Source organism: Stenella coeruleoalba, assembly GCF_951394435.1.
Source record: "Stenella coeruleoalba genome assembly, chromosome: 4".
NCBI classification, from domain to species: Eukaryota; Metazoa; Chordata; class Mammalia; order Artiodactyla; family Delphinidae; genus Stenella; species Stenella coeruleoalba.
Genome location: NC_137149.1, coordinates 35,260,470 through 35,277,201, shown reverse-complemented (window position 1 = coordinate 35,277,201; position 16,732 = coordinate 35,260,470). Strand labels below are relative to the sequence as shown.

The window sequence follows — 16,732 nt, the reverse complement described above, 5'->3', positions numbered from 1 at the left end:
CCAAAATTCTGATCTAAGGATTAAAAAATAACAAAACTTTTTTTAATATTGTTATAACTTTTCAACAGAAACTGTTCCATCAGGGTAGTGCATTATAGGTTATTTCCCTTTCAAATCTCTCCTTTTAGAAGAATTTCTTGTATGGAGAGTACTAAGGTCTTCTATGTAACATCAGTCAGGGCAACTAGTGCTCAGTGGTTCAACGATTAAATAGAAATGTTGCATGTTACACTTGGAGACTCTGTAAGTTCTTTGGGTGCACTAGGAATTAATTTCCTTCAATTTTGTTTAATATGGCCTATACCATCTTAAACTCCTTTATGAAGTGGCCTGTGGCAGTTCCATTCTGTTATCCTTAAACTCAGAAAGATGATGTTGTCCATCAAGCAAAAGGAGTACCCAATCTGCAGGTATTTAAGTTGTGATGATGTAAATGCTTATTTAACTGTGCAAATGGAAGAAAGAAGGTATAGATAACCTCTAAACTGGGATAATAATACATTATTGGATATATACTTAGATAATAAATATATTCATAGCATCTAGGATAATGACTGCACATATTTGGCACCTGATACATATTTATTGTATGACTAAATTAATGAATGAATGGAGGTGATTTTTAAAATTGTTTTTCTGTCATTTTCTATCATTGAATAATTTGTGCTCAAATTACCTTAATAAGGTATCATGAAAATATAATTAAAGAGAAAAATCAGATATGAAAAAAAAAGCAAACAACAGCAACAATAACAACTACAAAAAAAAGAAAGAAAGAAAAGAAATAAAAGGCATCCAGATTCAACAGGAATACTGTCTTTATTACTGACAGAAGTAATACTGTTTTTATTAGCAGATGAAATGATCTTCCTAAGGAATCCACAAAACCCCAAACCCATTAGAATTAATAAGTTCAGCAAGGTCACAGAATACAAGTTCAATGAATTGTATTTCTATATACTAGTTATGAACAATCTAAAAATGAACTTCAAAAAAGTCTATTCTGTAGCACCAAAAAGAATAATTTAATAAACATAGGAAGAAATTTAATAAAAGAATTGAGACATACATTGAAAACTACAGCGCATTGTTGAAACAAATTAAAGAAGACCTCAGTAAATGGAGAGACAGTCCATGATCATGGATTGGAAGACTCAATATTGTTAAGCTGACAATGCTTTCCAAATTGACTGAAAAATTCAACAGAATCCTTATAAAACTTCCTATTCTAATTCCAGAATTTAAAAAACTGATCTTAAAAATAATTTGGAAGTACAGACCTTCTAGAATAGTCAAAAAATTTGAATAATAAAAACAAAGTTGAAGGACTTATACTTTCCATATTTCAAAATTTATTACAGGGCTACAGTAATCGAGACAGTGTAGTACTGGCATAAAAATAGACATGTAGATCAGTGAAGCAAAAATATCAAGAGTCTGGAAATAAACACTTACATTTATGTTCAATTGATTTTTGACAACTGTGCCAAGGCAATTTAATGGGGGTAAATTGTATTTTTTCAACAAACAGTGCTAGGACAATTGGATATCCACATACAAAAAGATAAATTATATGGTTATCTCACACCACACATAAAAATAATCTCCAAACGTATCACATATAAATGTGAGATCTAAAACTATAAAACTATCATAAAAAAACATAAAAATGAATTTTCACAACCTTGGGATAGCTAATGAATTTTTAGAACTGACTACAAAAGCACAAACAATAAAAGAGAAAAATGATATGCTGTACTTCATGAAAATTAAAACTTTTTGCTTTTCAAATATGCAAGGAAGAAAGTAAAATGACAAACCACAGGCAAGGAGGAAATATTTGCAAATAATATGTCCAGTAAAGGAATTGTGTTCAAAATACACAATGACTCTCACTATTTAATAAGAAGACATATAACCCAGTTAAAAACAGAGAAAACAATTTCAAGTCTATGCAAAAGACTATATGTGATATAAAATGATTCCATTTATATCAACTTCCAGAAAAGTCAAATCTGTAGCAGGAGAAAATAGCTTAGTGGTTGTCTAGGACTGCACGTAGAATGGTGAGTGACTACAAAATTGGAAGTGAGGTTTCTTTTTGAGGTAATGGAAGTATTCTAAAATTAAATTGTGTTGATGGTTACATAACTAAAAACTTACTAAAAATCATTAAATCATATACCTAAAATGAGTATATTTTATGGTATGTAAATTATAACTCAATAAAGCTGTTAAAAATAAAATCTTAATAGTAAGAAAACAAACAATCCAATTTAAAAATGGGCAAATGGCTTGAATAGGCACTTCATCAAAGAAGATGCATTAATGACAAATATGCACATTAAACTTGTCTAATATAAATATCCATTAATGAAATGTGAATTAAAAGCACATCAAGATGCACATTAAAATGGCTAAAATTAAAACAAAAATACTGACAATACCAATTGCTGATGAAGATCTGGAAGAAGTAGAACATTCATACACTGTTGGTATGAATACAACATGGTATAGCCACTGTGGAAAGCAGTTCCACAATTTCTTATAAAGTTAAATATACATTTACCAAATGACCCAGTAATCCCACTCCTACTTATTTACTCTAGAGAAATGAAAACTTGTTTTCACACAAAAATCTTTAATGGATGTTTATGATCTATGAATAGATCATAATTGTTCAAAACTAGAAACAACCTAAATACCCTGCAAAGGGGGAAGAACAAATAAATTTTGGTGCCTCCATACAAAGAATACCCTCAGCAATAAAAAACGAGCAAACTTTTGATACACTCAGCAACTTAGATCTCAGAGATGTTATGGTGAGTGAAAATAGCCAGTCTCAAAGTTCACATATTGTATGATTATATTAATATGATATTTTCCCCAAAAGACCAGACTACAGTGGAGCAAGATAAATCAGTGCTTCCCAGGTTTTAGGGCAGAGAGCGGGTATGAATACAAAGGTATAGCATGAGGGAGTTTGTTTGTAGTAATGAAATTGTTTTGTGTCCTGATGGTGGTGACTATTGCATGGATAGATTCATGCATTAAAAATCCTAAATCTGTACATCAATTAAAGTCAATTTTAGTACATGTTAATTTAAAAATTAAATAAAGTTATGTAATTAAAATTTACATTTCCACACATCATGGGATCAAATTTGTGACTTCTAATCATATTAGACATTCTTGGTGTTAAAATGTTTGTGTGAAAGGGGTTACCATGTAAACACTAACCAAAGAAAAGATTGTCTAGAGGCTGTCATATAGAGTGAAGTAAGTCAGAAAGAGAAAAACAACTATTGTATATTAACGCATATATGTGGAATCTAGAAAAATGGTAGATGAACTGGTTTGCAAGGCAGAAATAGAGACACAGATGTAGAGAACAAATATATGGACACCAAGAGTGGAAAGCTGGGGGTGGGTGATGGGATGAATTGGGAGATTGGGATTGACATATATATATACTAATATGTATAAAATAGATAACTAATAAGAACCTGCTGTATAAAAATAAAATTCAAAAAACATCACAAAAATTAGGCTTTAAGGCATGAGGTGTTACTGAATGTAAAGAGGGACATTTCATAATGACAAAAGGGATAAATTCATAGGAAGGCATAACAGTCCTAGATTTGTATAAATATTGCTTCAAGATATACAAAGCAAAATGGACAAAACTAAAATGAGAGATACATTCCCAATCATAGTTGGACTATCACACTTTTCTCAATAACTGATAGAAGAAGACAAAACAACAACAAAAACAACTAGTAAAGACAAAAAAAGGTTTGAACATAACAAATGTGATGTAATTATAAAGGATCATTCATTATGTCAACAATTCTTTCCATTTTTTTGAAACGTATATGTTGCTTGTAGTTTTTCATTGTTTTTTCATTTGTTTTTACTGAATGAACCCTTTAGAATGTTCTCTGCTAAAAATTAGCAAATGGAAAAATTAACAAATTAAACATATCCAAATAGAAGATGAATGGAAATTACTACGCAAAGGTAATGAAACTCAGGATGAGTTGTATGGAACAGGTTACAGCAAAGGCAGAACGATTGTCCAGGTTTCTACAAGTAAATTAATAACAGAATAAAAGAGTAATGAGGAAGCATATGAACATTTAGATCTTTCTACAAAGTAAAATTGTGGTAGAATAATTTTGTCCTGCTTTATAGAATGTTACATTTTCCCCTTAGATTATTAAATACACATTTTGGAAATATAGCAGAGGCCCCTCACAATCCTGTGAGTTACTTCCAGGAACTGGACCATGATCCCACTGTATATATCAGAGAAACACCCCCTCATGCTTCTAGCAGGATGAAGGGGAAAAGGACTTTTTAAACACATCAGAGACTATTCTTCTTAAGACAGATGTTTCTCTCCCTTTAGATGGGACAGATGTCTAGAGTAGGTTAGAGTTGGCTATTTCCCTTCTCCCAAGTGGAAGGCTGATGCAGCTGGACTGGAGTATATCCTCCCCTCAGGACAGTTAGACTCCGATAATACCCCAGCAGATTAAACTCTGGCCAACTAGTTTCCTCTGAGGGCAGTCCTTGTTAAGAAGAAGTAATAAACAAACTTATGGTTATCAGGGGGGAAAGAGCAGGGGAGGGATAAATTGGGAGATTGGGATTGATATACGTACACTATACTATATGTAAAACAGATAACTAATAAGGACTTACTGTATAGCACAGGGAACTCTACTCAATACTCTGTAATGACCTATATAGAAAAAGAATCTAAAAAAGAGTGGATATATGTATATGTATAACTGATTCACTTTGCTGTACAGCAGAAACTAACACAACATTGTAAATCAACTTTACTCCAATAGAAATTTTTAAAAAAAATAAAGGGAGGGAAGAAAATGAGAAACACTTGTGAAGTTCACAGAACAGAGGCATAGGCTCACTAAATGACTGAGACCTAATTATAGGACTCTAGAATGCTTCCCCTTCCTCCGTACCTCACCACCACATTACTAACAGTCTATTTAGAGCAGTTCCTTTTATCCAGAGCATCATGTCCAGCTATCAAAAGACAAAAAAAAACCCAAAAACAAAACCTGAAGAGATGAAGCAAGCATCAGCTTGCTTCAGCTATTCTTCTTCATCTTCACCTATACTGGATTTGAATTTCACTTTCAGTGTTATCACTTTTTATTTCTTCCTCTTTGTTGGCAAGTCCTTCTCTTGATTAGCCATTTTTCTAAGGTGTCATTTGAGTTTATCATTGAAAGACAATGAGGCACTGCAACTATGTGCTTTGCTGTCTGTGCATGAACTGACTAAGATAATCAGTGACCAATCAGTAACAGATTTTGAAAAATAGGAATATGATTGGTCACTGATTATGAAGTACATCTGTTATTTGTGGAGTGATTCATGAGAGCTTAAGAGCTAGCAGATAATTTTTTACATTATGCAAGTACTCACAGTTAATGTGACATGGTAAGAAAAACTTGAGCCATGCTGTTGAGGGGACTGGTGTTATATAAATAAATCATCTTGGTAACTGAAATTTGTGCAAAGCAAGGATTGCGTGTATTGAATTGTGCATGCGTAGAATTGGTTATGTGTGTGTGTGTTCTTTGGCATATGTGTTCTATTTTTGAGCTGCTAAAACTTTAAAATGGTGTCCTTTTATATGTTTCTAAGGAGACCTTATTCAGTTTCATTCTTGTTCATTAAAGATAGTCTCATCAATGGTTTTGTGACTGGTCAATAGGGATTGTCAGTAATTTCTTACATAGGAAAGCATTGTACTCTATTATTTAAAAAATATTATTATACTAGTTTGTTTGTGAAATACCACAGCCTTCAACATGAAATTTAGCTTATGTAAATCTTTGTTGAAGAGATACTGAAAATATTTTTATTTTAGGAGTAAAACATTTTAAGTTAATGAAAACATGATGTAAGTTTAAGAGTTTTGAATTTATTTTATACCACGTAGTTAACTTAATGGGGAAAACGGCCTTCATGTATTTATTTAATTTGAAGGTATAAAAATCAATACATATGGCACTGTGACGTCTTTTAAATTCAGTAAGTTTATTCATCTAAGAATTCTGAATTGTGATTAATAGTACTTATTCAACATAAACAATCAATTTGTGAGTTTTTAATTTCTTCAAAATTGTTTCCTATGCTCATTTGAAAATCTCCTAATCATTTTCTTTATAGATGATACAGTTTAGTATGATAATCACATATTAGGTTGTATAGAATATTTTAAATGTTTTTATCTAAATAGTAACTACTCATAGCCAATTTATTAGGATATATTTTCTATACTTCTATAAAATAAGGAACTTAAAAAATGCTTCTACATTTCTGTGTTTTACTGCTCTAACACTATAAATGTGCTTTCCCCTGCTATGTGTTCCCAGTTACCATAGACTCTATCTATTCTTCATTTACTCAGTTGAGACACAGGTCTAGCCTTGTCCTCATGGAACTTAGAATCCAGTAGGGCAGACATACAAAAAACAATAAACATTGCAGATGAGCTAATTATATAGTATATTAGAAGGTGATACATGTGGTAAAGAAAAATTTAAAGCAATTTCAAATAGAGTAGTCAGGGTCCAGAAGTAGTACAGGTAATGAACAATATGTCTGGAGTAAGAGTGTTTCACACAGAGTGTAAGATCCTGAGGTGGAAACACGCTTAGTATATTGATGTAACAGAGGAATGCAGTGATGGTGGAGCAGAGCAGTGGAGTGTAAGTAGTAGGAGATAAGGTTGGAGAGTAACAAAGAACCAGTTACTATAAATTCTTATAGACCGTTGTAGGAACTTTGATTTCTACCCTGAGAGAACTGAGGTGCCATTGGAGGATTTGTAGAGGGGATATATTATCTGACACATTACAGGATCTCTCCGATTGTTGCATTGAGAACAAACCAAAGGGGAACAAAAGCAGGGGTAGGGAAACCAGTTAGGTGAGAAATGATATTGACTTGGACTAGGGAGGCAACGATAGACATCTTAAGGAGTGATTAGATTCTACATATATTTTGAAAGTAAAAGTGATTAGATTTTCTGATTGATTGGACATAGAGTATGAAAGAAGAGATGAGTGAGAATACTTCCAAGAGTTCTGACCTAGGGTTCAGATTTTTGACCTCAGAAGATTGTAGGAGCAGTAAGTTTCAGAGGAAAATCAGGAACTTAGTTTGGAGCATGTAAATGCTGAGATGCTTATTAAACTTTCAGATGTTGAAGTTCAATAGATTATTGGATTTAGGACTCTGGTGGACTACAACTGAGGGATTCAAGTGAAGATATTAATTACAGTTTCATTAGGATATGGGACATGTTTGTCTTGTTTATTCCAGTGTGCCCCATATCTATACAATGTTAATACTTAGAAGGTACTTAAGAAATAGCTATTGAGTGAATGACTACAAATATAGTGATTTGTGTGCTGGTAAATGTTTAACCACAGCACTCTAAGGAAAAAAAAACACAGAAACAAAACAAAACTCATGACTTCTAGCATTTGCAAATTTCTGTGGTGTAAATACTCCTACCATGATTTCAAGCTACCAAAGTAACATCACTAAATGCAGAGTTGAGAAGAAATGTGCGCAATTGATTCCCTCTAACAAGTATAAATCAGCTCCAGAGCACAACTGAGCCCTTTGTTGCTTAGTGATAAAATCAGATACACATTTTCCTTACTTACAGGTATGCGTAAAGGAAAAATTTAAATAACCTTGATACTTGGGCAGATTTGAAGGTAAAAAAAGTCATAGATAATAATACAAACTCAAAATGGGGGACTTCTTAAGCAAATATTTAAAAACTTTTGTCATATACCAGACTAAATAATAGAAATACTGAGCTAATTTATCCCTGTATCTTTAGGCAGTCTTCTAAATTACTCCACATAGGTGTGATATCTTTACATAATTCCTGGGGAAAAGATTTCACAGTTTACAAAATAATCCATTGTAATGTTAAGGTACTCTTTTGCCAGAGATGTCTTCATGATTTCTAAATTAGCCTAGAAAGTGTGTTAAAAATGTTTCCATAAAACATCTATCACTAAAAACCTATACAAAGTTTAATCAAGTTGTTCTCTCCTTGAGTCTAAACTCTTTAGCGTGTATCTCAGAGTCATTATTAGGTCCTTAAACAGTATTTATTTATTTAATTAATATTTAAAAATTTTTATAGTGATAAAATATACCAAACATAAAATTTACCATTGTAACTCTTTTTAAGTGTACAGTTCAGTGGTACATTCACATTATTGTGCAACCATCACCACCATCCATCTTCAGAACTTTAATTAATTAGCAATGTATTCTGTTTCATGTAAAAGAAGTACATTTTGTTGTAGATAATTAGAAAAGGAAAAGTATAAAGGAAAACAAAATTACCCAAAATCTCAGCATTCAGAGAAAATCAAATCTATATCTACCTTATTGCACATATAGAATTATATCAGACTGTTAAATCCATAGTCTAAAAATTCATCGTGTGTTAGAGATCCTGCTGAGTCTAAAGTGGGATTCAGACTCTGTGTCTAATGAAGTGGTGGGGCTTCAAACCCCAGTTGTATATTTTGCACCGTTTATCCAACATACCAGTGAGCAAGTCTCAGTAAGAATGGTGTATTCTCAAAGCAATGAGGCATAGGGAAGTAGGGAAACAACTCCTCATCCTGGACATGTGGTTTAGAGCTGAGCCCCAGGGAGAGAGAATTGCAAGTAGAAGATGAAGGAACACTGATCTTTAAGAATTTGTTAATGGAGCAAAGATTAGGGACGAGATAATTCCTCCAAATTCTATTTGGAACACAAATAGACATCACAAAAACTTCAGGCGGAGGGCAGTTTGTAATTTATGACTTCTGCAGATTTGGATGCAATATGCCCAAAACAACTGGAGAAAGGCATGGCTTCTTCCAGAGACACTATTATGTTCTGTACCAAAGTGCTGACATTGCTGTTTCTTTCTTTCTGTCTCTCTCTCTGGCCAGGGTATGGTGAGGAGAATGGAAGTGCTAAGGAGGACTACTGATGAACTCTCATCAGACTTTCCTAATTGGAGACTAGCAAGAAATAATTGGAGACTAGCAAGAAATGGTTTATAAGCAAAGGTTATAAAAAGATTAAAAAATTTTGGATATGCATGTTAATGTTAGCACATTTATATACATGTGCCTAGAGACTTGAAAGAACTGATGTTATATTCAAATGTAATTTTAAAATTTCTACATAGAATTTCATTTTTAGATGCCTCATCATTCATTTCTTTTTGTTGAGCTTTTTAGTTGTTTTCAGTTCTTTGAATTTTGATTTGAAAAATATCTTTGAACATGTTGGAAAATTGCACCCTGAAAGATTTTTGACAATATATACCCAACTGTTAGATTAAACTATATGAAATATTAATTGACATTTTAAACTATTAAAAACTGGCAATTACATATGGTTCAATCTAAAATCATGTGTTAAAATGCCATGTTTACTACAACTTAGCAATCTCTGCCGATTTTAATGGAAAAAAGTTATATCTCATCACTTTAATTTTTATTTGATTACTTTTATGATTCTTTTATTCAGGAATCTGGATTGTGTGCTTACCATGTGCAAAACAGTATGATAGGCATAAGGATACAATAAAGACTAAGAACAGAGGGAACTTGTCTTTATGATGTTTATGTTTATTAGAGGAAATTATTAATCAAGTATTCTTAATTTAATATATAAAAATGCTATGTCTAACATATGCTAAGAGAATCTACAAAGTGACATTTAATTTAAATTGGGAGGCTTATGGAATGTTTCCCTGTGAAATGAGATTCAAGCTCTTATCTAAATGAGGAGTATGTTCAAGTAATGAGGAATGGGCAGAAGGGAATTTGAGACAGAAGGAAAACTGTGTTTAAGGGCTTTGTGGCAAAAAGATAGCATCACACATTTAGGGACTTGAAAGAGGATCAGAGTGGCTAGAACAAAGATTAGGAAGTTGAGGTATAGTATGAGTTGAAGTTGGACAGGTCAAGGAACCAGGCTATCCAAGGTATTATTATCTGGATTAAGAATATTCTTCGTCTCATAACAGCAATGGGAAAACATTGTAGCATTAAGTAGGAGTGCAGAAATATCTTCTTACATATACTAAGGTGGATTAAGATTGGTTGTGGGGAGACCAATTAAGAGGTGGGGGTAGAGTCAGAAAGAAGGTAATAGATTGGGAGCTATTTGAACAACTGAATGGATGCTTGTACTGTTTATTGAAATGGGGAACACTGGAAGAGAAAGAGGTTTGGAGGTAAGATAATGGGTTTGGAGGAGTTTGAGGAGCTTTTCAGACCCCAAGTGGAAATGTCAGGTACAGGAGCAGAGCTCAAAGACGGTTTAGAGGATTTTAAGCTGGTGATCCATTTACTTTTTGAGTTTTAAAACATATGTATGTATTATTTCTATCTTATATGTACTTACTGTAATTTAAACAATTAAAGTAAAAATGTTATAGAGTAAGATAAACATCTATATCTTCATAACATATAATGTCCAAGATTTATAATTTGTTCAATAAATTTTAATAACCCTGTATGGTAAATTTAAAATGACATGAAAATGTGGCACTATTTTAGTAATTAAAAAATATATCTTTATTTATACATGTACATAATGTAATATGTGAGATATACATATTACAAAAAATGAGGGGAGAGTTGAAATGTGAACATGAAGATCATAGATAGGCTATATTTGGGGTGTAGGACAATTACAGGTAAATTTAACTTTCTAATATTTCTATTTTTAATTGTTTTCACTGTGCATGTATGATCCTTATAATGCATGAGGGGAAAATAAGTTTCAGTAAGAGACTGGCATAGAGGATGGATCAGGATCAGAGACTGGGGACTGGAATGAGAATGATTTGTAGAGCTTTTGCCATATGTTACAACTTTGAATTATCTGATTCTCAAGCTATATCCAAAGTTCAGGTGGAAAAAAATACTTTTGGAGGAAATACATTTTATCCTTTTTTGTAGTTTTTTCAATGCAACAAACCAGACCATCTGGAAACTGTGCTCAGATAGAGGTTTTACCCTGAGAATATCATTCACTGAGTTCTGCTTTGGCATATGTCTTTGGCCTACTCAGAGGAATGCTAAGCAAACACCTATGGGAAATCTTCTTTTGCATTTATGACACTGTGGTTGAGGACACTGTCCTCTTAATTACCCATACAAAGAATTTCTTGAAACTCAAATATCAGAAATTCCTAAGCCCTTAAGGAATGTGTATATATTGTTTATACAGGCAGTGTAAACAAATTTACTGATTTTATTTCCTTTTTTGTTTGTTCACTAAGAGGCTCAGAGACATATTTGAAGCTTAACTTTCATAAATTATTGGGACTCTTTGACCTGAATGTCCATGTTATAACTTCACTCCCATCTTGTTTCTATTTTCTCCCTTTCTATTTTTTCCAGTTTTAATTTTTCATTCATTTATATTTGTCTACTTTATTGTATGGATTGTTATGTGTCTTCTATAATTCAAAGGAAAACCAATTAGATAATAGAAAAAATGGAAACTGTTCATTCAAAAGTGAAAAATGAAGCTGTGGGTTTGAATGAGATCACTTAGAAATAGAGAATAAAGTAAGGACAAAATCAGGTCCAGGATTTGGTATTGTGGAACCTATGCATTTAATTACTACATAGAGGCAGAGAATTAGAAATAATTCTAATTATTGAGAATTAATAATGCCATGGAAGAGAGGCTGAGGGGGTAGGAGGTGATCAGACAGTGGAAGCCAAGAGGCAATAGCCACCTGTGAGGAATACTACTAAAAGGTCAAGGAAGTCGAGGATTAACATGCTCACTGGATTTCTCAATAAGGCTCTTTGGGTAGAGTGTTGGGAAAAGAGTTCAGATTTGAATGTCTTGAGAAGCAAATAACAGGTGAAAAATGGAGATATAGAATATAAGCAATCCATAATTTAATGTTTGTTAGACACTTTTATTTCTTCTTTTGTGAATTGTTTGTTACTTTTGTTCTTTTTATATTAGAGATACATATTTTTATTAGTGTGTAAGAATATGTTATATATTCAGCATTTTTTATACTGTGTCTGTTAAATATGATATAAACTCCTTTTTCTCCCAGTGTTGTTAATGTAACATTGATATCAACTGGAGTTCTGCTAGTTATCTAAGAGACACTTCTGATTTCACCTTACTTTGTGATAATTTTATGTTTCATTCATTCAATTAATACACATTTATTGCTTTCATTATGTACTCAGGATTAATTTTATAAGAATTTGAATTTGTTTGATAGTTTTAATCGAACTTTCACAGCACACTACAGCAGTAATTTTAGTGACTGCAAATGGGATATTTTAAAATCCTTGAATAATAACTACAAATTGTAAAAGGAGCTAAAGATTCATAAAAAAATTTTCTAAAAGTAATCTTTTCCAAAGCATAGTTTTAGTTACTGTTTTGCAAAGAATGCAAATGTAAACCAGTTTATCTTGGGCTAAGCTCATGCCGTTTATCATCTGGGCTAAATAATGAGTCAAGTCTTATTGTAATAAAGAATGTAACTGCATGGGCAGTGGCTCTCCCTAAAGTAGAGAGGAATGAGGAGATTGGCTCAGGCACTAGAATTAAAGACTGATAAAGATGTTTTTAAAAAAAATTTACCGAAGTATTTATAACCATAATATTTAAAGCAATGGTAAAATTTACCACAATACATTTAGATAATTTGTTACCACATTCAGGCCTTATGATTTTTTGTGACTATATATTTTTATCTGTCCATAATAAGCTTCAAAAGAAATAGAGGTTCTATGAATACTTTGCATAACAGCTTTATGAGAAGCAAATTTTTTAAAGTATAGCATATAAGATAACTTTTTATCTATTTGGCTAAAAATATAACTTACTTCAGTTAGATTAAATATTTATTTTACAAATTATTTATGTCAGGTGTCCCTGGGTTTGAAGAATATAAAGCATTTTTTGCTGTGTTTGTTAATGCTTTTGAATTATTAAATAAAACATGTTAAATTACTTCCTTAAGGTTTCCAGGTAAAAAACAGTGACTGTCACTTAAAAAATTCTTCAAATATTTTAATCAGTACTGGACCCTATGCCCTGAAATTGTCCCTTACCATATGTTAATAAACCTTCCTAGAGTTTCTAACTTAACTTCAAAAATGTGCTTAGAAAATGGAAGAAAATATTTTCTATTTTCTAATATCCCTGTATGTCAAGTGGGATATGCCATACATTTTTAAAAAGATAATATTTCATTATAAACTGTTCTATTAATTTTCTAACACCTGCATTCTCAATTAAAACATAGGTAATATATATGTAAGATGTGTTATATATAAAGTAGAGCAAGATTAGAGGCAATTTCACTTGTTCTCCAACTTGGGGTTAATTTTATTTCTTTTTGTACTCACCTCTGTCCCTACAAAAATGAAGTGGTGAGATACTTGTGGAAAATCAGAGATAAAGGGGAAAGGAAGATTGGCAGTTTCAGAGGCTTTTTTTTTTTTTTCCGATACGCGTGCCTCTCACTGTTGTGGCCTCTCCTGTTGCGGAGCACTGGCTCCGGGCGCGGGCGCGCAGGCTCAGCGGCCATGGCTCACGGGTCTAGCCGCTCCGTGGCATGTGGGATCTTCCCGGACCGGGGCACAAACTCGTATCCCCTGCATCGGCAGGCGGACTCTCAACCACTGCGCCACCAGGGAAGCCCTCAGAGGCTTTTAAAATGTGGTTTTATGCTTACTTATCCTAGTTAGTGGCAACTAACCATTGCTCCTTCAATTTAACCCCCTGGGCGTGGCATTTGAAAATTGTTTCTAAAGCTTTATGTCATCAAGACCTCTACGATCACTATTTCAAAATAGTAAACACAGAGGATGGACTTACGGAAAAAAAAAGTAGTTTTTTCTCATAATGGTGGCTTAATGTAGTAAGAATTAATATTAAGCCTCATTTTACTTTGAACAAGTTCGTTAATATAGAAAAAAAGTGTTTTTTTTATTTTCACAGATGAGGACATTGTTACTTGAAGTTAAAGTGACTTCAACCCCCTCCCCCGGCCTCCATGTATCCCCCTTGCAAGCTGCCAATCATAAAATGAAGACTAAAATCAACTGGTGTGTTTCTTTTTTAGCATAACATTGAATTAAAATATAACTGTCAGTGACAGGTAGCGGTTTACCATTGTGTTAACACAGTATGCATAGTCCATAATGTTCAATATGAGAAAGAAAAAAAGCACACAGAAATTTCATAAACTGGAACCCGAGGACAACTATTGGAGGTCTCTCCAGCTTCTTAAAATTGCTTGAGAATCTCAGAATCCCCACTGTAGTTGGGGGGACATTCTAAAAGATTATCTTCAACAGTTATAAAGCAGTGTGCCTCATTTCTTTTTCTTCTTCTTCTTTTTTTTTTTTTTGCGGTACGCGGGCCTCTCACTGTTGTGGCCTCTCCTGTTGCGGAGCACAGGTTCCGGACGCTCAGGCTCAGCTGCCATGGCTCACGGGCCCAGCCGCTCCGCGGCACGCGGGATCTTCCCGGACCGGGGCACGAACCCGTGTCCCCTACATCGGCAGGCGGACTCTCAACCACTGCGCCACCAGGGAAGCCCGGTGTGCCTCATTTCTTAACCACTTATTCTTTGGGCTTTTTGTTGTCCATCATCTGAATGACTTGGATGCCATCTTCCAGACACAGGGTTTACCATCTCATGGCCTTCACAGATTACTGCAAGTGAAATCTACCTGAAACACTGTGGAAACTGCTAGCTGACGGCAATCATTTGGAGGGAGCTTATTGCCTCTGATGGATCCTCCATAACTGGGAGACCAAACCAGTGTTGGCCTTGGGGCAAGGATGGGTAAGGGGATGGACCAGCAAACCAGAGGGAGGAGAAGGGTAACTTATCATTCATTTCTCTGACAGAATAACGACTGACAGAAGGAAAGCCAAAAAGTACATTTTACAGATAACATAATTTTTGTGGCAATTGCTTGAAGCCATCTGAGAAAATGTGCGAGTACTAAGCGTTTCTAGCTGAGTTTGTCCTACTTGGAATGACAGATTTTCCCCATCTCTCTCATTCACCTTCTTCAGTCCTTCTAGATGCCCTTAATGGGGATCAGGGGGATTAGGGTGGGAGGGGGGAGGCCATAGAAGCAGAAACCAGTTCAGCCATTAGAAGACTACAAATGGGTTAGTGACCTCCTCTCTTCAAGAACTTTTAACTGGTCCCTTTCCTTTTATCAAACCCGTTTTGTCACCATTTCCTTTGTAACCTTATCCCACCGCCCAGCTCCTCTCTCCCTCCCCCTCTTCCTCCCTCCCGGTCTTCTCCTCACCTGTCCACTGCAATGGCCGTCATAGAGTAGATGCTGGCGAACACCGCTGTGATAGGAAAGAAGTTCTGGAAGCGACAGTAGTTGGCGCCGAAGTACCACTCACTGTGAAGCGCATAGATGAAGTTGACCAAGGTGTTGAAGGCGGCCATGGAGGCGTCGGAGAAAGCCAAGTTCACGAGGAAGTAGTTGGTGACGGTCCGCATGCGCTTGTGGGCCAGGATGATCCAGATGACGATGAGATTCCCGAAGACCGCCACGGCCACCACCACGCCGTACGCTAGGGACCAGAGCGCAATGCGCCAAGACGGCTGCACGAACTGGTTGGTGAGGTTGGCCCGGAACTGCGAAGGCGCCGCGGAGGCCGCGGCCAGTCCCAGCGTGGAGGAGGAAGCGGAAAGATTGCCGGCTTGGGCTAGCAGTTGCAGCCACTCGGGGTCAGCCTCTCCCGCGGCTGCCCCAGCCTCGAGCGCGGCACTCGGGTTCCCGGCGTCCGCACCCGCTGTTCCCCCGTCCGTCCAGTTCGCGGCTACGGGGAGCGAGGCCATAGCGATGAGTCGGCAACCCGGTTCCCCTCACTCAACCACTGCCCGCCCAGGCAGTCTCCCTCGAAGTTCTTCTCTGCTTCCCGGTAGCTTTGCTGCTCAGTAGACCTCAGCCCCGCCCGAAAGCGGGGTAGAAAGGTACCCACAGCCCTTTCTGGTTAAGGGATGCTTTGAACCTGCAGGTGATGGGGAGAAGGGAGGCACTTTCCCCGAGGAGTCTGCGAACCTAGCAGGCAGGCAGGATGAGACAGTCGGAAAAAGAGATGCTAAGGGCTGTCGCCCGCGGAGAACTCCGGGGTCGCCCCTGCGCGAGTTCCCAGGCACCGGCTGGAGCGCTGAGGATCGGGGGCTGCTGCGAGCTTTATAGTTTGTTATAGTGCCCTGCTTCCGTGACGTTGTGCGGAACTGACGAGCCCCTTCTTGGAATAAGATTGCCCTCCTTTCCTCCACCCCCGCCCTTTGGGTTTCATTCATTCGCTACTCGGCGGGTTGATACACTGAAGGAAGGGCTGCACTTTCTCATACGTAAAATCATTACAAGATTGTTTTTCGTCTTTTAACTTCAAGATAGTTTGCTGAGGTCCCTGCTTTCAGACATTTACTGTGGACTATTCTTTTCTAAACCAGTTTAACCATTCACCCGTAAAGCAAAGGCACGGTCCCCGGAGATTTTTCAGCTAGGGCTAGAGCATGTGTGGGTGCAGCCTACTGCGGACTGTGGGCACCGAGAGCCGCGCGCTTTGTTAGGTGCCACTGGTTTTGGGAATTTCACTCAAC

The 16,732-nt window shown here is 35.8% G+C and overlaps 1 protein-coding gene across 1 annotated transcript in view; it reads right to left on the bottom strand.

Annotated features, from left to right (window-relative positions):
* The window catches only part of TACR3 (tachykinin receptor 3), a gene marked incomplete at its 5' end in the record, with an annotated part of 57,044 nt that extends 41,086 nt beyond the window's left edge, over positions 1 to 15,958 (bottom strand). The window contains one exon of the mRNA XM_079920421.1: positions 15,414 to 15,958. Within this exon, the coding sequence (XP_079776547.1) occupies positions 15,414 to 15,958 (545 nt within the window). The remainder of the gene's footprint in view (positions 1 to 15,413) is intronic.
* Between the last annotated feature and the right edge of the window lie 774 nt (positions 15,959 to 16,732).